At 51.4% G+C, this 20,371-nt stretch overlaps 1 protein-coding gene across 1 annotated transcript in view; it reads right to left on the reverse strand.

The window, feature by feature from the left end:
- Window positions 1–668: 668 nt before the first annotated feature.
- Window positions 669–20,371, reverse strand: part of ABTB2 (ankyrin repeat and BTB domain containing 2) — a 195,376-nt gene continuing 175,673 nt past the window's right edge. Inside the window, exons 4-17 of the mRNA XM_049780080.1 lie at window positions 19,272–19,424; window positions 17,716–17,881; window positions 14,170–14,259; window positions 13,473–13,574; window positions 10,981–11,077; window positions 10,700–10,835; window positions 8,560–8,789; window positions 7,201–7,379; window positions 6,469–6,574; window positions 6,230–6,332; window positions 5,323–5,413; window positions 2,216–2,284; window positions 1,324–1,437; window positions 669–976 (exon numbers count right to left, since the gene is read on the reverse strand). Of these exons, the coding sequence (XP_049636037.1) occupies window positions 779–976; window positions 1,324–1,437; window positions 2,216–2,284; window positions 5,323–5,413; window positions 6,230–6,332; window positions 6,469–6,574; window positions 7,201–7,379; window positions 8,560–8,789; window positions 10,700–10,835; window positions 10,981–11,077; window positions 13,473–13,574; window positions 14,170–14,259; window positions 17,716–17,881; window positions 19,272–19,424 (1,834 nt within the window). The 3' untranslated portion in view covers window positions 669–778. The remainder of the gene's footprint in view (window positions 977–1,323; window positions 1,438–2,215; window positions 2,285–5,322; window positions 5,414–6,229; window positions 6,333–6,468; window positions 6,575–7,200; window positions 7,380–8,559; window positions 8,790–10,699; window positions 10,836–10,980; window positions 11,078–13,472; window positions 13,575–14,169; window positions 14,260–17,715; window positions 17,882–19,271; window positions 19,425–20,371) is intronic.

Consider the following 20,371-nt stretch of genomic DNA (forward strand, 5'->3'; position numbering starts at 1 on the left):
CAGTGAGTGACAACATTAATGTATAGTTACAGTATCATACAATATTACAGCAATAAAATAATGCCTGTTCCTTTGTACATCCAGCTCCAGTAGCCAGTTGAAAATATTTTCCAGGATTGCAAGCCTCAGGGTTTTTCTTTTAAAGGTGACCTAAGTGACACCTCTGAACCCCTGGGGCTTTTGGTGAATAAATAGTTTCTAAGGTACGGCCAGATGGCTGAAGAAGGCTGCACCCCAAGCAAGCTGCCGGGATGCCTCCCAGAATCTGGCCCATAAATACAAGTGACCAGGCCCTACTCTGTGTTTCCAGCCCACAAAAAAATCAAGAGGTGAGGGTGGGGCTGGCATGAAGAGGGTCCTCATCACTCCAGACGAAAGGGTCCTTGGTAGTCTAAACTTGGGGACACCGAGGGCTATTCCATCTAGGCCTGGGGGTTCGGCATCCACCTCTTTGGCCTCTCAAATCAGCAGCAACAACAGAAGTGGAGGCCACAAGGTTGCCACCTGTGCCCACACTTCCCTAATCCCATTCAGCTGCTGTACTCCAGGAGGGGAGAAGGGTGTGGGGACAAGGGGAAGCCTGCGGAGTGCAGCTGCCTACAGCACAGCCACTCTGGGCAGGGGTTGGAGGGTGAGGCCGCCTGGTGACAAGGTGGGCACATCTGTTGCTCCAGGCCAGCCTCACAACTGAGCAGCAAGGGGAACAGAATTCTGTGGACACCTGTACTGACACCTGCCTGGAGGGAGTGGGGGAGCTCCTGGCTTTTCCCAGCTGCCCTCACACGCGGGAGGTGACGTAGACAGAGTGCAGGCGTGCGGCCAGGGTGCTCTGCAGCTCATGCAGGGGGTCCAGGCCCTGCACTTTGCTGCTGCGGCCGTAGATGAGCTGCCGGAAGCAGTCCTGCTCAAGCAGCGCCTTCATGTGCTTCAGGAAGAAACCCTCGCAGAACAGGGCCAACTCGGGGGCGTTGTGGATCTATGGGGGCAATGGAAAGTGTGAAACCCACCACTGGCACCCACAATTCTTCCCCGCCCCAGGGGAGTGCCCCTGGCCAAAGATGTCAAGGTCTTTGGCTAAAGCACTGTCATCTGCTAATGGGAAGAGGACTAGTGAATCAGAGCCCCAAACTTAGGACTCAGGGAGGCTTGGCCAGCTGCCCTTGGCCACATGGCTGCGGGAGTAAAAGGGCAGTCCCTGTTGGGCCACAGGGCAGCAATAATCCCAGGTTATGCAGAGGTCACCCTCAGCTCCCAGCCCACCATGCAAGAACTAGGTACCTCTCTGCAAAACAGAGGCAGAGGTTGGAGAAGGCAGGGCCTCACCTTGGCATACTTGTAGGTGTTGACGGCGCTCTCCACGCTGAGGGTCTGCGAGCACAGGATCTCACAGTGCCTCTGCAGTGCATCCAGCTGGAACAGGCTGGCGGCGGACAGCAGCTACAAGGGAGGCAAACGGGACTTGGGTTGGTGTGGGGGCCAGATTAGTGGCCCAGGCTTCTGGGAACACTGGCCTGCCTGAGGGTCAGTGACACACTTGCATTTTTGTGTGTGTTGGTGTTATGGTGGTGAGCATAGTTGCCTGCCTTCCACCAGTGGATTGTGTCTTATTTATTTTATCTTTGGAGGGGGAACCGCACAAGTTGGGGGAAACTGTATGCAGTGCAGATCAGAGTTGGCTGTGGGCAGGACAAAGTTCCTCAAACCTGCACTCTCTGTGGCCTTACACCCTCATTTCTTAAACTATGGGTCATGACCCTCTAACTGAATATGGGGGTTGTGAAGAATGTGTAAAGCAGTAAAAGGCAATGATACAAACACACAATGATCAAAGACAGATTCAAAATCAATTTTGTCTTGAGTCCAAGACACTGTCAGTGTAGCATTTCCCAGAGAAGCAGGGTGAGGAGTGGAGAAGCTTCAGAAGTGCTGGCCCACAAACCCTTTGACAGGCCTCATGCCAGCAAGCATGGGTGGAGCAGTGGCCCAAATTTCTGAGCCACCTGGGCCCACCCCTCCCTCAGGTGTCCCTCTAGTCCCTGAGCAATCCCAGGATGCCAAATGTATGACACAGCTGCCTATCTCTGGAAAGCCCCTGGGGCTGAAGCTGGGTGTACTTTCCCCACATGCCATCTCCTCCTCCTGCTGAGTGGGTCAGAGGGGAGCGATGGACGGAAGGGCAGGCACCACCCCTCATACCCCCAGAGCAGCACCTCACCTCCAGGATGTCGGCTGTGGGGATCTCCATAGACTCTGTGCCCCCATAGTACAGGTACTGCATCATCATCTGTGAGAGAGAGACCCTGAGTGAGCCCCACACTCCTCCTGTGGGCTTGGTACCCAGCTGAGCTCCCCATTTCTCTGCTTGCTGAGGTCTGCAGCTCTGCACATGTCTGTCATCCCCAACCAATGCAAGCCCACGTGTGTCTGATCAGCTTCCATCCTGAGGAAGACCAGTTAATGGGGTCCTCACACGTCTCATACATGTGCTCAGGAAGGTCAGAGCCTGGCTTCTTGGAACTTAGTACAGAGCCTGAGGGCATTCTAGGTCCTCATGCCCCCTTTATCTGGTTGTGCTGATCCAGGGCTTGGCCCTCAGACTCCTGCCTCTGCTCAGCCAGGGTTTTATGGAATGGCAGACCCAACTCTGGGCTGTGCTCACTCCACAGAAAGCAACAGCCAAGGTTAGCCTAGTTTTATTTAGGGTCAGGAGGCAGGGGTGTGGGTGTGGGTATGGGGGGCAGGGACTATGTTTACTCTGCTGAGGTTTAAGTTACAAGCTGTCATCACTCTGGAATATGGGGAGGTTTTTAGTTGTAAAAAGAAAAAAAAAAGTAAAACTATAAAAGGAAAAGAACAAGAGACAGTGAGAGAGAAAGAAGAAAAGATATCGGGCCCGGAGAGATAGCACAGTGGCGTTTGCCTTGCAAGCAGCCAATCCAGGACCAAAGGTGGTTGGTTCGAATCCCGGTGTCCCATATGGTTCCCCGTGCCTGCCAGGAGCTATTTCTGAGCAGACAGCCAGGAGTAACCCCTGAGCAACGACGGGTGTGGCCCAAAAACCAAAAAAAAAAAAAAAAGAAGAAGAAAAATATCTGCCATAGAGATGGGGGTGGGGACAGAAGGGAAGCTGGGGACATTGGTAGTGGGAAATGTGCACTGGTGAAGGGTGTTGGACACTGTATGACTGGAACTCAAACATGAACAACTTTGTAACCATGTATCTCATGGTGATTCAATTAAAAATTTTATTTAAGAACATCACTTACTTTTAGAACACTCATGCTGTGCCTAAATCTTGGGAAAGGAAGAGGCGAGGAGTGGGTGGTAGAGGATATGGCCCTCAGCTCAGACCTGGCACCTCTGGACCAGATTTTGGGAGGGCTCAGCTGTATGGTGCAGAGCTCCCCAGGTCACCATGAAACGTGTGTGTGTGTGTGTGTGTGTGTGTGTGTGTGTGTGTGTGTGTGTGTGTGTGTGTGTAAGCAGAGGTAGCTGAGCATTCACTGACAGAGGTGAGTAATTTTTGCCCAGTTTGGCAGCCCTGAACAAGATTTCATAGGCCACTGAGCAAGTGGCCTATGGGGTCTATAGGACTGCTTAGAATAAAGCTTTTGGGCAAGCCTGGCCACAGAGGGGAGCATTTTTCTGCAGTTGTGATAGAACCTAAGGGGACAAGATGGCAGAGCTGTTTTCTCTCTGGGTCATGAGGGCCTTTGGAGCAGTTCAAATGTGGCCAACTGGGGACTACATTATCTTATACTCTAGAGGCCCCAGGTTTGATCCCTAATACCAATTAACACCAGCAGTGTGGTGTCCTAAATGGAGACCTATTGTATGAAAGACATGGGATTTTGAGAACAGGTGGAAACAAAGCACATAAAATCTAAGTTGTGGGGCTAGAGCAATAGCACAGAGGGTAGAGCATTTGCCTGGCATGGGGCCGACCCAGGTTTGATCCCTGGCAACTCATATGGTCACGCAAGCCTGCCAGGAGTGATTCCCGAGTGCAGAGCCAGGAGTAACCCCTGAAGTACAGCCAGGTGTAGCCCCAAAACAAAAACCAACCAAACAAAAAAAATAACATTTCTGTTGTTCAAGTGAGGAAACAATATTCAGACTAACAAGCAGATTAAAAGTCAGTTCCACTTGGACAAAGTGATAGTACAGTGAGTAGGGCTTTTGCCTTGCATGAGACTGACTCAGGTTTGAGCTTTCGAACCCTGTAAGGTCCCCTGAGCACCTCCAGATGTGTTCCCTGAGTGCAGTCAGGGGTGGCCCTAAACCAAACAAATCAGTTCTACGTGTTCTGTTTTATTTCTTGGTGCCTGCCAGGAAGGGGATGTGTAGCTGACCTGCATTGTCTTCCAGTGAATGGCCCAGCTGGAACCCCACAGACCTAAGTTTTCTGTTCTAGAAAACCAAAGGCAGCATGATCCGCTCCCTCTCAGCACTGGGGCCTGAGAAGTAGCCTCTCTGGCCCCTGTGGAGCCAGGGAGAGAGACCCTGGAAAGGGCCCCAGCCTGACTCAGTTCTATGCCCAGATGGGTACCGGGCCAGGCCAGGGCTCATGATAGAGAGCTAAGGGAAGGGGTGCTGTGTGGCTTCCAGCTGCAGCCCCTGAACCCCTGCATACAACCTGAGAAGTCATGGGGGTTGGAGGGGCTATGCTAGTTGGCTGCAATTATCCATGTGTCCATGGTACACGCTGTCCCCATCCCCAATCCAGGGGTTGGGCTCAGATGGATGAGCAAACTCTAGAACAGGGGTCTCAAACTCAATTTACCTGGGAGCCGCAGGAGGCAAAGTCGGGGTGAGGCAGGGCCGCATAAGGGATTTCACAAAAAAAAAAGTAAGCGAATAATCGTGAATACTGCAATATTAGAAGGCCGGCCGTGGGCCACAAAATGTTGTATGGCGGGCCGCAAGTTTGAGACCCCTGCTCTAGAATATTCCTGCAGCTAGTGAGTGGGAACTGAGCAATGCGTGGAAGAGAAAAAAATGCCAGCCCAGGTTCACTCCAACTCCTCAGTCCTCCCTATGATCCCATTGCCCCATCAGCCACTTTCCTGCTTACTTTCCCTCAACTGGAGCCCCCAGTCTCCACCCCTGTTGCAGTCAGGACCGCCCTCCCCATACCTGCCTCACCCTCTAGAGGAAACTTTGGGAACAAAATCCCGCCTACTCAGAGTATTGGATCCTGGTTGAGCCCTTCCTAACTCAATGGCCACAGACCACCTCTCTGTCTCTTGCTCCTCCCCTGCCAAGAGCAAGGAAGTGAGAGGCCCAACAGAGCAAGGGCCCAACGTAGACATCCACACGCACCCAGAAAATGTGGTACTTCATGTCGCTGATCTCAATGGTCTTGCTGCTTTCACCATCCTGCTCTGATTTGTTGGTCATTAGTGTCTTGAACCTGCAGCAAAGGAGTGAGGGAGACGGGACCTGAAGGCATCTCTGAGAAAGTCACTGTATGGGCTGTCACTGACAGCTTAGGGCTCAGGCAATTAAATACAGTTGCACTGGCTAATGCAATAATTCAGTGGGTAGGGCAGTTGCTTTGCATGTAGTCGACCTGGGTTCAATCCCTGGCATCCCATATGGTCCTGAGCACTGCCAGGAGTAATATATATTTTTTTGGTTTTTGGGCCATATATGGTGGCACTCAGGTTACTCCTGGCTCTGCACTCAGAAATCATTCAAAGCAGGCTTAGGGGACCATATAAGATAATGGGAATCAACCCTGGGTCGACCACCATGCAAGGCAAATGACCTACCCACTGTGCTATCACTCAGGCCCTGCCAGGAATAATTCCTGAGTGCAGAGCCAGGAATACCCCCTAAACATAGCTGAGTTTAGCCCCCAAACTAAGACAAAAACAAAAAAAGTGATGCCACCCCCAAATGTCTGAGAGGGGCAAAACGTATTGTACTGGTTGAGCCCACTCAGTCCCTCCTGTTCCCTTTCTTTTTAGGAACCCCTACCTACGTGCTCAGGGATACTCTTGACAGGGCTTAGGGAACCATATGGAGTGTCAGGGATCAAACCCAGGTCAGCCACATATTAGACACATACTAGATAGCCACCCGCTGCTATCAAGTGTTCCATGCGTAGCAGTGTTATCACTCTTCAGACAAGAGGGACATACTGTCTTCTCTGTGTCCCTCTATCAGTCCATCCAGCCTGCTGGCAGGGCTGGGCTCTCCCCACCCACCCATGCCTGGGCCCTACCTGTTGGAAGCTGTCACCAGCAGCACCTTGTGAGCGTAGAAGAGTTTCCCCTCCACCAGGAACGTCACGTCCGACATCTCCTTGTTGTTCAGGAAGTGAGGGTCTAGGAGGGTTGGGGAGAGGGCACGTGTCTGGGGTTCAAGAGTTTCTCGACATGTTGAGGGATGGTGGATTCCCAAGTGAAGGAGAGGGGGATTGGGGGCCAGGTGGGGGGCAGGAAGAGAGGCCACGACCCTCACCTAGTCTGGCCGGCAGTGTCTTGCGGAGCTCAGGGATGCTGGGGATGGGGCTGCTGCCATAGCAGTGTGTGAAGACGGCCGCCAGCTGCTGAGTGACGGAGTCATTCTGTGGGGTAGACACAGAATGTTGGGGGGTTCACAGCTGATTCACAGACATGGGGACACCTTTCAGAAGGCAAGATCTGAGAAAGAAGCCCCCTGTCTGCAGGGCCTACTGGATCTGACTTGGAGAGAGAGGTCTGTGCGCTCCTCAGTGATCCCTATGGAGCTTTTCTAGCCAGAATCCAGAACAGACAACATCCCCAGTAATGGCTCTGGGCAGTGGGCAGTGTTGGCTCGTGCATGAGTGAGTGGAGCATGGGAGTGCGATGATATGTGAGTTCGTACAAGAGTAAAGTACATGAGGGGCAAGATCAATAAATAGTACAGTAGGTAGGGCGTTTGCATGCGTCCAATCCGGGTTTGATTCCTGGCATCCCATATGGTCTCCTGAGCCTGCCAGGAGTAATTTCTGAGTGTAGAGCCAGGAGTAACTCTTCAGCACAGGCTGGTGTGGCCCAAATTAAAAAATAAAAAAGATTAACACGCATGAGTGTGAGTTTATATGTGTGACTGAGTCTGAGTTTAAGTGTGGAAAGTGCACGCCTGCCTCCTGACTGTGTCCATGTGCATCAGCTCCATACCTTCCCTGTGGCAGTCGAGGCTCTCTGGGGTGGGCGCCATTCCACTCACCTTGCTGGTCTTGAGGATGTCGAAGAGGAGTTGCAGGCCTTCAGTGACCAGCTCCTCGTTGTACTCCTCCTCCCGGATGGAGCTGAAGTCCCGAAGCAGACTCTGCATCACCGAGTTCCGTGACTGAGAGAAGGAGGTGCGCAGGGACTCGATCCACACGTGCAGCTTCCAGGGGACCCCTGTACCACGGGACAGGCAGGTGTCAGCCCTGCAGTATGCCCAACAGCCGTCATGGGATGCACCCAGTGTGCAGGGCAGGGATCACCCTGTACAACTCCTGGCTCCCCTTTATGTTGGCCTGCCAGGCCTGCCAAGCGGAAAGGGACTTCCGGGGAATGGGTAGTGTAGACAGCCTAATATCCACCCTATACTGTTTGGGACCCTGTGATTACTCATCGAGAAGGACCCACTAACTAGGATGAGTGGCCAGGTGGATGCAGGTACCCAGAAGAAAGAAGGATACTTGAGACAAATGCCCCCACACCTGTCTGACACAAGCCCATCTGACCAAGGTTCAGGACACAGAGAGGGGGTCCCTGCATCCTGAAGGACCCACAGGGCTGGTGTATAACTGCTCTGAAGGGCAGGACAAGGACCAGCAATACTGCCCAAGCTGCCTCATGGTGCCTCATGGTGTTCCACAGTCCCTGGGCTGGAGGACACAGGAGGCCCCAATAGAGGAGGGTGACAATACTCAGGGAATAGCTGAGGCGGAATTGTAAAGTGTCTGTGCCATGACTTTAGGATACAAATGGGCCCCTTTGACAATGATATTCATGTGACCTTGCATTGTGACAGGATGGTGTGGGCAGTGTCTGTCTAGTTTGTCTGTGTGTCTGCGTGGCAAGTTGTCTTCTGCAACTGTTTTTCTGAATGCCTAATTATTTATCTGGTGGTCTGCCTGTCTGGCTGGCCTTCCTGGACTTGAAGCGCTGAGGTGGTAAGGAGCTGAGCACACAGAGCTGAATAAAATGTTGATCCAGGGACCAGAAAGATAGCACAGCGTTAGGGTGTTTGCCTTGCCTTGCACCGACAGACCTCAGTTTGATTCCTGTCAACCCATATGGTCCCCCAAGCCTGCCAGGGTGATTTCTGAGTACAGAGCCGAGTGCTGCCGAGTGTGACCCAGAAAAGAAATGTTGACCCAGGTGCTTCCAAGGCTTGCAGCACCTTGGGGCATGACCAGGATGGGGCTGTGATTTCTGCCTTGGAGGGGAAAAGGGACCTTGAAAGCTAGGGCCTGGAGCCCTGAGATGCAGATGTGTCCCCTCTAGGCCAGGCACCTGCTCCTACCCTGCAATCATTGGCCTCTAGGCCCCTCTGTTCTGGTTGGCATCCGTGCAGCCCGGGGCCTCTCACCCAGTGCCCGAAGCTCCATGGTGATGTCCACATAGCCATGCTCGGCACTGTAGTACATGGCCTCCTGCAGTGCTTTGGTACGGGTCCGGCTCAGCCGTACAGGGCCCTCACTGCCACCACCCTGGCTCGAGGTGTCGCTTTCCTCCACGCCCTCCGCCAGTATCTCCTCCAGGGACAGCACATCCCCCTTGGCCTGCTGAGGCTGCGTCAGGAGCTTCCGCAGAACATTCCTGTGGCCATGGGAAAGAGGACAGAGATGGTTATGGCCAAGTTCTCCCCTCTGCACTCCAGGGATAGCACCCACCAAATGCTCTTGCCTGCCCCTCCCAGGAAGGCTGAGCTCGCTCTGTTCTGGCACTGACTCTGAATACCGGGGTGGAAAGGTTTCCTACTTCTGCCAGTTGCACTGTGAATGCAAAGTAGCTGTCCTCCCTCTTTGGGTCCCTTTCCTCATGGTCCCATGCAGGGAAGGCACCAACATTATCCTCTTCTGGGATAAAGCAAAACCAATATGGCTGCATCCAATTTAGAGCTGACCAGTACCATTTGGGGCTGTGTGGGTCTCCAGCCAGGTCTATAATGGTCTGTTTCCTTCTGGCCCTTGAGAACAATGACATGAGGACTGAAGGACACAGCCCAGATACTGAGAGCAGGCTTTGCATGCAGGAGCCCCAGGTTCATTCTCTAGCACTGCATAGCCCTGGAACTGCTAAAAGGACCCCTGAGTACTGAACTGGGAGTAGCCTCTAAATACCATGTCTTGAAAATCAAAACAAAGAAAGATATCAGGGTTGGAACAATAGCACAGTGGGTGGGGTGTTTGCCTTGCATGTGGCCAACTCAGGTTCAATCCCCGGCATCCCTTATGGTCCCCCAAGCCTGCCAGGAGTAATTTCTGAGTGCAGAGTCAGGAGTAACCCCTGAATGCCACCAGGTGTAGCCTAAAATAAAATAAAATAAAATAAAGACAGGTATTAAAATGCATCTATATGAACTCATCCACTGGGCCAGAGAATACTCAATAGGCCGAGCAGGAGGGCCTATTTTGCAATGCAGGAGACTTAGGGTTCTATCTCAGGTCCCACAAGGTCCCCTGAGCAGTGTTGGGAGGACTGATCACAGCCCTCAGGCAGAATACTGGTTGGGTGTGACCCCAAAACAAAAACAACAAAATCATCCATCACGCTAATGTCCCCGGAGAGTCACCCTATTAACCCTTGGAGATTCCTTCACTGTCCATCATGCTCAGGTCACACTGGGCGGGACATAGCTTGAGGCTCTGGCCAGTATGCCTGAGTCACTTCCAAAATCACCTTTGGACTGAGCCTCTTTGTTAAAGCCCTGCTCCCTGTACCTCCTCACACAGAGTCCAAACTCAGGGCCCTGATATATTCTTGAGGGATTGGGTCATGCCTGAGGTGGGGGAGCTTGGAGCCTCTTGCTGCAGAAAGCTGAAATGGGAGATGTACTGTGTGGGGAATAGCCCAGAGGAACAGGAATGGGTAGACCATGTGAAGCCCGAGTTCAAGAAGGGGAGGTTCCATTGGGTTCTGAGGGAAAACAGGGGTCTGCCACCCTCCGCCATCACCTGGAACTCCTTTGTTTCTCCCACCACTCCAGGTGCCCCTGGCTCTGCCCTCAGCCCTATTCCTAGGCAGGCTTGGCTACCACATGCTCCTGGAACCTCTGAGATGCACTTTCTTGTGGAATCACAATGTGCCACATGGTAACAGGCATGCAAAGGGTCGAGGCTTGGGGTGAGCACTACAGGGTTAAGAAACCAGCTGGGTGGGGAGTGTGTGTGCAAAGAGAGATAGCACAGTGATAGGGAGTTTGCTTTGTGTGCAGCCGATCCAGGATGGACAGTGGTTTGAATCCCGGCACCCCATATGGTCCCCCTTGCCTGCCAAGAGTGATTTCTGAATGCAGAGCCAGGAGTAACCCCAAAACAAACAAAACAAACAAAACCACCCAGCTCTGGGAGCTCTAAGTAATCATTTGGGCTCATACACAGGACCTGGAGCTGACAGAAAACCTGAAGCTTCTCTCTGGCTGGCATGTGTGTGAGCCCTTCAGCCCACCCCACAGTTCCAGGGTGCCAGCCAAGGTTGTGCCTGCTGACTGAGGGCAGTCCAGGTACCTGTGACCGTGGGCAGCTGAGTGGCTGAAGCAGTTCATATCCTCGTGGAGGGAGGAGGCCATGCCGTTGGCTTCCAGCATGCTGAGGAGAGGGTCGGCGCCACGGCTTAGCAACAAGCTGACCAACTCGTAGTTCCCTGGAAGGCAAGTGGATGGAGCTCCCATTCAGGTCTCTGACCCCAGCTAACCAGCCCCATGAGCCAAGGAGCATCTCTATCAGACACTCCAGGTAATCTTGGTGCCAATCGGGATTCTTCCATGGGCAGACGGTGGGACACCTACCAGCCGCAGAGGCGAGCTGCAGGGGTGTCTCCGCATAGCTGTCCTCTCCGCCATTCACTGCTGAGCCCTCCACATTGGCCCCTGCATCCAGCAGTAACTGTTGGGGTAAAAAGGGGGTACTTGATTATGCCCATCAATGTTCTTTTTTTCATCAATGTTCTTTAATTTTAAAAAATATCTTTGGGACTGGAGTGATAATACAGTGGCTCTGGTGTTTGCTAGTTCTGGTTTCATTTCTTGTACCTCATATTATATGGTTCCCAAGCCCGCCAGGAGTGATTCCTGAGTAAAGAACCACCTAAGCACCACTGTGTATGGCCCCAAAATACCAAAAGAAGGTGCCAGAGCTGTGGCACAAGTGGTAGGGTATTTGCCTTGCACACTAACGTAGGACGGACCACTGATTGATACCCGGCATCCCATATGGTCCCCCAAGCCAGGAGTGATTTCTGAGTGGCATAGCCAGGAGTAACCTTTGAGCATCACCAGGTGTGGCCCAAAAAGCAAAAAACAAAACAAAACAATAAAAAACCCAGTGAGATGACTAAGTACTATTAATGGTGGTCAACTGCCTAAATAGTTCCAACACAGGGACCAGCAGTGGATCAACTTTCATCAAAATCCCAAAGGTCCCAGCCTCACTCAGTAAACTAAGATCAAACCAAGATCTCCAGTTTTGCTGTGCATGGGCATTTGTTGCTAAGAGGGAGACACTTTAGGGTGGAGGAATGTTGGGAGGTTTGAGGGAACAAATCTCTGTTCTCTCCAGGCCTATGACCTAGACCTAATTCACTCAAGGCAGCCAGCCATGAAACCAAGCTAGAGCTCCAGGTTACCCTGCAGGATTCCAAATTTCTAAGATCTCTGTGCTAGGAGTTATGACCAAGTTCCTAGGCTGTGGGACTCTCTGAGCACTTTCTCTCCTTTAACTTCTTCCCCAAAATGAATTACATTGAGACGGACTATGAGAATAGACTATGTGAGAATTTGCAGTGACCTTTGTAAAGTCACATGCAAAGTGTTCCATTCTACCCACTGGGGGAAACTGAAGCTCAATGGAGAAGGCTTTGTGTTAAGAATATGAAGCTGGGGCTGGAGAGATAGCACAGCGGTAAGGCGTTTGCCTTAGATGCAGAAGGACAGTGCTTCGAATCCTGGCATCCCATATGATCTCCTGTGCCTGCCAGGAGGGACTTCTGAGCATAGAGCCAGGAGTAACCCCTGAGCGATGCTGGGTGTGACCCAAAACAAACAAACAAACAAGAATCTGAAGCTGCTGAGCACCAGTAAGGCTCCCTGGTGGCAGAAGCTCAACTTGGAGTTTCATCTAGAAGGTGGAGAGAGATGCCCCTTTGCAGCATTTAGGGGAATAAAATGACTGCCCACCTCTTCCTGGGGGCCCCACAATGGGCTCTTTGGATGTTCATCATCAAGGCACAGGAAGATACTCAGGCCTGCCTTGGGTACTGCCATGGGACCTCGTTGTCTGGGACATGGGATCCCTTCCTGCGCTAGCAAGAGAGACAGGCGGGGCTGAGACAAGGCCGGCCCAGTGATGGCAGGTTGGCCAGGAGCCCAGTGGGGTCTATGCTGCTCCAGCAGGTGGCGGTCAGCTGTTGCCTTTCTAGCTTCCCTTCTTCCTGGGTTTTATAAACTTCGTCATTTAGGAGAAGCCCAACAGCTTCTCCCCTCTCACCTGAGACCTGGTGTGAGGACTTGGGTTCATCTCTCATCTGCCAGTGTTGTGAGGTGCGGGGGCTGTGCCAACAGCTGTGCCAAGAATGCAGAGGTGGAGCCCCACCCATTGGGATGAAACTGGGCACCAGGCCAGGCAGGCCCCAGGCACAGCCCTGCAGCTTAGCTCTGCTAGGTCCTTTAGGAGGGCGGTCACCATATCAGGCTGGCTGGTTCCCTTCCTAGAGACCCCTCTTCACTAACAGCCTTTCCAGGCTGGGGTGATTGCTATCCACATAATGCAGCTCCCAAGGGGCAGGGACCTAGCCCCAGAGGCCCTGGACCTGAGGTGCAGAGCAGCTGGGCACCAAGTGGCCACATGGCTGTAGTCCCAGCTGGGTTTGGGCCCTGCTCTGCCCACAGTTTCCATGTGTGGGTGTGAATTCACACCAGCCACAGATGCCTGGGCCCAGGTGGCCACAGGCAGCCTGGCTGCACAGGTCAGCTGTGCCCATCTGATCCTCTCTCAGGAATGGGGAAACAAAGGAATGTAGCCTGTTTCATAGGGTGTGAGCTGAGAGTACCTCATGATTGTGGGAGCAATGGGTGGGGTACAGGAATTTGAGAATACAACTGAGAGACCCAGGGTCCCACCTCTTACAATGACAACCTCACCCTAGGAGGACTGAGTGGGTCTGTCCTGATGATCCACTCAGCACTCTCAGCAGTGCCACTGGCATGTCTGATTGCTCGTGAGCCTGGATGTAACACTTGGGGTTCAGCACCCCATCCTTTGGCAAGCTGGGACAGGAGCTCACCTGCACCACAGAGATGTGTCCATGCAGCACAGCAAAGGTCAGCGATGTCCAATGTCGGCTGTCAGGGTGGATGGAGGGGTGTTTAGGAGAGTTGCTTGGAACCTAGAAAATAGCAGATGACTAGAGTTAGTGGGGGAGAGACATACTGGGCAGGCAACACATGTCTGAGTTCAGAAAGGACCTAGGTGCTCCTACACTGGACAGGGATAAATGGATGTTGGCCAAACAATGTCTGACTTGAGCAAGAGGCAGCACTCAGTGCTGGAGGATTAGATGGATAAAAGTGTCACAGAGCAGAACTGTGGACAAGGGCTGAAGAGATAGTATAGAGGGTAGGGCGCTTGTCTTGTATGTGGCCAACCCAGGTTCGATCCCCTGCATTCCATGTTTCCCCGAGCACTGTCAGCCAGGAATACCTCTGACCATGGCCAGAAATGGCTGCAAAACAGAACAAAATAAAAACAGAATCATGGTCATACTTTGCATTCAACTTATCCCCTCTAAAAGAAATCTCAAATTTGGAGGGATGATGGTGGTTGTTGCTAAGTGTGACCTCTGCACATCTTCTATTTCTGCTCTCTCCAGATTCATCCATTCAATTGTCCAGAACATCAAACCCAACATGCCAAGCTGAGGATCTGGGAGTATCCTACTGAGGAATCTGGGACCTAGATGCAGTTCTTTGGGGCTTGCCCACCTGGATGTCCAAGTTTGCTCCAGCATCGATCAACATCTGGACCATGGCCTCGTCCCCAGCAGCACAGGCGTACATCAGCGGTGTCATACCCTGTGTGAGTCAAAGTTAGAACTCAGCCATCTTGGCAGACTCAGGTTTGAATCTCTAGCACTCCATATTATTCCCCAAACACCACCTGGAATGACTCCTGAGCACAGAGTCAGGAGTAAGCCCTGAGCACTGCTGAGTGTGGCTAGCCCAAACCAAACACTAAAAAAACAGAGAGATCACTTCTAACACCTTCTACTTATCCAATCTTCTCTGAGCAGAGATGGACATGATGATCTTATCTAACAAACCAATGCCAACACTGGCATTTCTGTTCAAGAAACCACAGTTGAGGGGCCAGAGAGTTAGCACAGCAGCAGGGCATTGCCTTGCATGCAGCTGATCTAGACAGATGGTGTTTCAAATTCCGGCATCCCATATGGTCCCCCGTGCCTGACAGGAGTAATCTCTGAGTGCCACAGAGTATGACCCAAAAACAAAAAACCCAAAAAAAGAAAAAAGAAAAAAACACAGTTGAGTGTGAGCTGCTGGTGATATGCATCAGTGTTGATGTGTAAATGGGCACCACAAGTCAACTAGGAGGCTCTGTCATTATCTCCCTATGTCCCCAGAAGAGCACAGAAGGGAACCCACCAGAAGGCAGGGCTACCTCAGCCAATCTCAGAAAGTAGGGGACAGCAGCACCCTGTAGTAGGTAAATTAGGGGACAGCTTTCAAAAGCTGAGACCACATTGTGCCCTGGGTTTAGTGGGCAGTAGACAATGATTCCCAAGGGATTCGCTCTTGAAGTTCAGCTATATGACGTGTTGGTCCACAACCTGATGTGGGCCAGCATTTGTCTGCAGCCTATGATGTTATTTATTAGGTTGTTTGTATGTAGACAAGATCTTGTGCCTCATAAATCCTTGCCCAGAGATAAAGAAATGGCCCAAGCATCATCACAGGGCAGAGGACAGCTAAGTGCAGATCACTCGGTATATGGCAAGATTCAAGGTGCGGGCAGGGACAAGCACATAAAACAGCCTTTTGAGTGAGCAGAGATGACAAACTTTATTTGTTTATTTGGTTTTGGGGCCACACCCAGCGGTGCTCTGGCATTACTCCGGTCTGTCCCAGCTCGGCTACAAGCAAGGCAAATGCTCTATTGTTGTGCTATCACTCCAGCCCCAGAGATAACAAACCTTTTTTTTTTGGGGGGGGGGGGTATTCAGTGGCGCACAGGAGTTACTCTTGGCTCTGTGCTCAGAAATTGCCCTGGCAGGCTTGGGGAACCATATGGGATGCCGGGAATAGAACTCAAGTTGGCTGCATGCAAGGCAAATGCCTTACCACTGTGTTATCCAGTACCAATAACAAACTTAACTCCAGTACCAATAACAAACTTAACTCTATTTCCCTAATCCCTTCTTTTTGTTATTGTGATGATGGGAATTGTGCCAGCAAGTGCATTTCATTATGGTGCTGAGAGTCTCACATGGCAGTGGGACTTGGTGGTAGCTGGCATGAAGAATGAGCTGGGATGGAACCAGAGGCTTCTACCTGCCAGGCAGGCATTTGACCACTGAACACTCCTTGTACCCTTGAGACACTCCACCAAAAGTTGCTAAACAAAAGCCAGAGTGATAGCACAGAGGGTAAGGCACTTGCTTTGCATGAGGCTGACCTGGGTTTCCATAGGGATTCCAGAGTCTCATTTGGAGTAAGCTCAGTGCAGAGCCAGGTGTAAGTCCTGAGCACTGTCAGATGTGGCCCAAAAATTAAAAATCAAAATGTCTGGCAACTGAATCCATGGATCATCATCAGCTTTTGGACCAGTGTCCTGAGCAACCCCCTCTTGTGCTTGAACTGTGAAGGGATTTGCTCCAACCCAGGAGTGTCTGCAGTCAAAGCCCATGGACTCCCTCACTGCAGCACCCAGTATGCAAGTTCCAGGGATAACTGCAACTGGCATTGATAACTGGAGCAACAGTAAAGCGGGTAAACCAGATGCCCAGCCTGGCATCTCTTCACCATTTTGCTGCCTCATCTTCACCTCTGAACACCTGCCCCTCCTCTCTGCTTCATTCTAATCCCCCCATAACCCAAGCTCATTCACTCAGGAAGCCTTCATAGGCTACACCCATTGTCATACCCACCCTGGCCTCAGGAGGGTGCTTCGCCAGGCTCGAATGGTGCTGCCACCTCACCTCAGAGCATACTGCCTCCCCTGGCTTCCACATCACCTGCCCCACCGCCCTGTATTGCGAGTGCTCACAGAATAGTGCCCAGGAAACCCATAAGGCTGGAAGAAGACTCAAAGGAAGGGAGCATGTTCTTTGCAGGGCAAGGCCCTGAGTTCAGTTCCTAGCACCACATAGTCCTGGAGGGGTCAGAAAATAGCCAATAGGAGCCAGAGTGATGATATAGTGGGTAGGGTGTTTGTTTTGTACTCAGCTGACCTGAGTTCAATCCCCAGCATCCTGTATGGTCCCCTGAGCACTGCCTGGAATAACTCAATGCAGAGCTAGGAGTAACCCCTGAGTATTGCTGATGTGACCCCCTCCCACAAAAAAAGTAAACAACCAATAAAGAAACATTTGGACTCTTCTTTTTCTTTTCTTTTCTTTTTTTTTTTGTTTTTTGTTTTTTGGGTCACACCAAGCAGCACTCAGGGGTCACTCCTTGCTGTACACTCAGAAATCATTCCTAGCAGGCTCAGGGGACCATATGGGATGCCGGGATTTGAACCACCGTCCTTCTGCATGCAAGGCAAACACCTTACCTCCATGCTATCTCTCCAGCCCCACATTTGGACTCTTCTAAAAGGGCCAAGAGCCTGGAGTGCAACTGCTTGCAGCCTTTGACCCAGCTCTGCTCCTTCCTAGTTGGGTGCCTTGTGGGGGCATCACACTACATCTCAGTTTCCTCATCTGTGAAGTGGGGAAATGGGCTGCACCATCACCATAGGATACTTCACATTAAGGACTTCAGATTAAGGACTTAATCTGAAGCAAGTGTAGGAAATGATGTAGGGACCACAGCCTCACATGTGAGCCATTCAAAGTGCAAAGTTAATACCAATTCCAGTCAGTCTCTCTGACATGGTTAAACCACCTCCAACCACTCTCACTGCCTTTGCTGGTTTAGTTTAGTCCACTGCATGCTTCACTGACATGCTCTGAGTTCAAAGTGCTTGGATTTCTCAGCATCAATCCCCTCTAGTATGCTAAATCCATGAAAGCAAAGGTGTGTGTGAGAGAGTATGTGTGTATTGTTTCCTCCTTAGAACCTGAGCATCCTGCAGCCTCCTACTACAGGGAAGCATATGTTCCACTGGAAACATTTTCTCTAAATGGCTCTCAAATGGCACAGACAGACCACCATTCATAACACTCAGCTCCTAGAATATGCAGCTCACAGCCCTCACATTGGGCCAGGATGGACAATGCCATCAACATGGCGATGGCAAATGCCGATGAACATGTTCCCAAGCTAGGCCAAATTGTGCCCAGTACGCACCTGATCATCCATAGTGTTCACACCATCAGGGCCCAGGGCCTCAATGGCTTGGCTGATGAGGTCCGTTCTCCCACAGTTGAGCATGCGGAAGCCCAGGTCCTGGTTGAACTTCTCTGTTGCTGCACGGGCATCCATCCTCCGGAAGGAACTGAAACAGCACTCGGGTCTGGAGGAGAGATCAAGATGAGTGAATGTTGCCAAGCAGGGCCTCTCTCTGCAGGATACCCTGTGATAGTTGTGCTAGCTGGAATGTTGCATGGGGATGGAGTGGCAGTCCTAGTCTTGTCCTAGAAGTACTGGATGTGCTGAGTGGTAGGTAGAACACACACTTCCGTTCTATGAGCATATGTATAATCAGGGAGCTGTGAATTCTGAAATGTTGTCTTTATCTATTGTCTGGAGGGACTCAAGGGACCAGTGTCCAGGGCTGAGGAGATAGTACAGCAGAGAAAACTCTTGCCTTGGGGTTAAAAATGACCCGGGTTCTAACCCTGGCACCATGTACGGTCCCCGAGTTCTGCCAGGAGTGGTTCCTGAGTGCAGATCCAGGAGTAAGACCTGAGCACCAGTAGGTGTGGCCCCCAACTAACAAAAAAGGTGGAGGGATGTTGATGTCCCAGAAAGATATTCCATTTTGGGGAGATGTAAAGGGGTTTCCCACAACTCTTGCAGTGCTTAAAGGTCACTCCTGCCCTTGCTTTGGGAACCATTTGGTGCAGGAATGGAACTGGATAACCATGTACAAGGCAAGCAAGTGTCCTACTTGGGACACTATTTTCTGTGGGCACAGAGGAGACCATAAGTGGGGTTTGGACAGAGGATCTATATAAAAAGATGCAGGACTGCCCCAGGAGTCTGTCAAGGCAGACCAGAAAGAACCTGCAGAGGTGAGACAGTTCAATGTGAGAGGCATGTTGGAAGGAAGAAACAAGCTGAGGTTAGGGCTGTCTGTGGACTCAGATTCAAATGCGCACACAGTTGGAGGCCTATCCTCAAGCCTTCCTGACCCTCAAAATGCCCATCAGTTGTGTTTTTTTTTTTTTTTTTAATTTTTCCACTCCTCATTGCAATGCAGACAAGATAATGTACTTATTGGGGTTGGAATGTTAGTACAGGAGTAGAGCATTCGCTTTTCATGCAGCAGGCCTGGGTTATATCCCATATGTTCTCCAGAGCACCACCAGAAATCATTCCTGAGTGCAGAGTCAGGAGTAACCCCTGAGCACTATTGGGTGTAGCCCCCAAACAAACAATGCACTTCAAACAATAGAGCTTGGCATAGCTGTATAAGGAAGTAGACAAGAGTGGCCAAGGGCAGGAGAAGAGGTGAGAAGGGTCACAATTGCCCCCAAGCACCCCGAGCTACAGACTGTGAGGTCTCTCACCAAATTCGGGTGTGTCTGCGCAAGCACCAGCCAGTGTCGCAGAAGATATGTGTGGACAGTATGACTGAGACCCACTGAGTGGCTTGAGGGCACTGCTATCCCTGCTCACTGTCCTCTTACCCTCTCCTAAAAGCAGGGCTGGGCCTGGATATGGGATCTCTGACCACGTACTTGAGTTGCCGGGGCTCGCAGTCCAGGCCGGGCAGCAACAGGCGGGCCGCCTGCCTTATGTCACCACTGTCCACGGTGAGGCTGCGGCGGTGCTCAGCGTAGGTGATGGCCACACGCATCCATTCCATCAGCGGTGGCAGCAGCATGAAGGGCCTGCGGGGCAGACAGAGACAGTCAGTACAGTGTTCCCTCCCTTCTGAACATTCTCAGACAATGACACAGGGGACCATATTGGATGCTGAGGATCAAACCCCGGTTGGCTGCACGCAAGTTAAATGCCCTATTTATGTATTATTGCTCCACACCCTGGCCTCTACTTTTTTTTTGGGGGGGTGGCCACACCCGGCGATGCTCAGGGGTTACTCCTGGCTATCTGCTCAGAAATAGCTCCTGGCAGGCACGCGGGGACCATATGGGACACCGGGATTTGAACCAACCACCTTTGGTCCTGGATCGGCTGCTTGCAAGGCAAACGCCGCTGTGCTATCTCTCTGGGCCCTGGCCTCTACTTTTTAAAACTAAATAAGCAGGGGCTGGAGAGATAGCACAGCGGTAGAATATTTGCCTTGCATGCGGCCAATCCAGGAGGAACCTGGTTCAATTCCCAACATCCCATATGGTCCCCCAGCCTTCCAGGGATGATTTCTGAATGCAAAGCCAGGATTAACCTCTGAGAGCCGCTGGATGTGGCCCCCAAACCAATCAATCAATAAAGTTAAAAAAAAAAAAAAACTAAATAAGCAGATGGAGGGCAATGAGATGGCTCTTATGTTTTACATATAGCAAGCCTAAGACTGATTCCTGGCTTGACATGGTCCCTTGAGCACAGAGCTTGGACTAACTTCTGAGCATTGCCAGTTTGGCCCCCCAAAACATGCCAAAAATTTAAATGGAGGACTTCAATGACAGTATAGTGGATAGGACATTTGCCTTGCATGTAGCAGATCCTCATTTTGATAGAGGGCCATTTGCAAGTCATTCTGATATTTGTATACTGTTATTTCAGACTGTGCCTCTACATCTGAGCAACCTCACTGATGCCAGTAGTGTACCCCTTAGTGTGGGGGCTGAAATGCTTCGGCTGGGAGAGCTTGGCTAAT

Source organism: Suncus etruscus, chromosome 9 (assembly GCF_024139225.1).
Source record: "Suncus etruscus isolate mSunEtr1 chromosome 9, mSunEtr1.pri.cur, whole genome shotgun sequence".
NCBI classification, from domain to species: Eukaryota; Metazoa; Chordata; class Mammalia; order Eulipotyphla; family Soricidae; genus Suncus; species Suncus etruscus.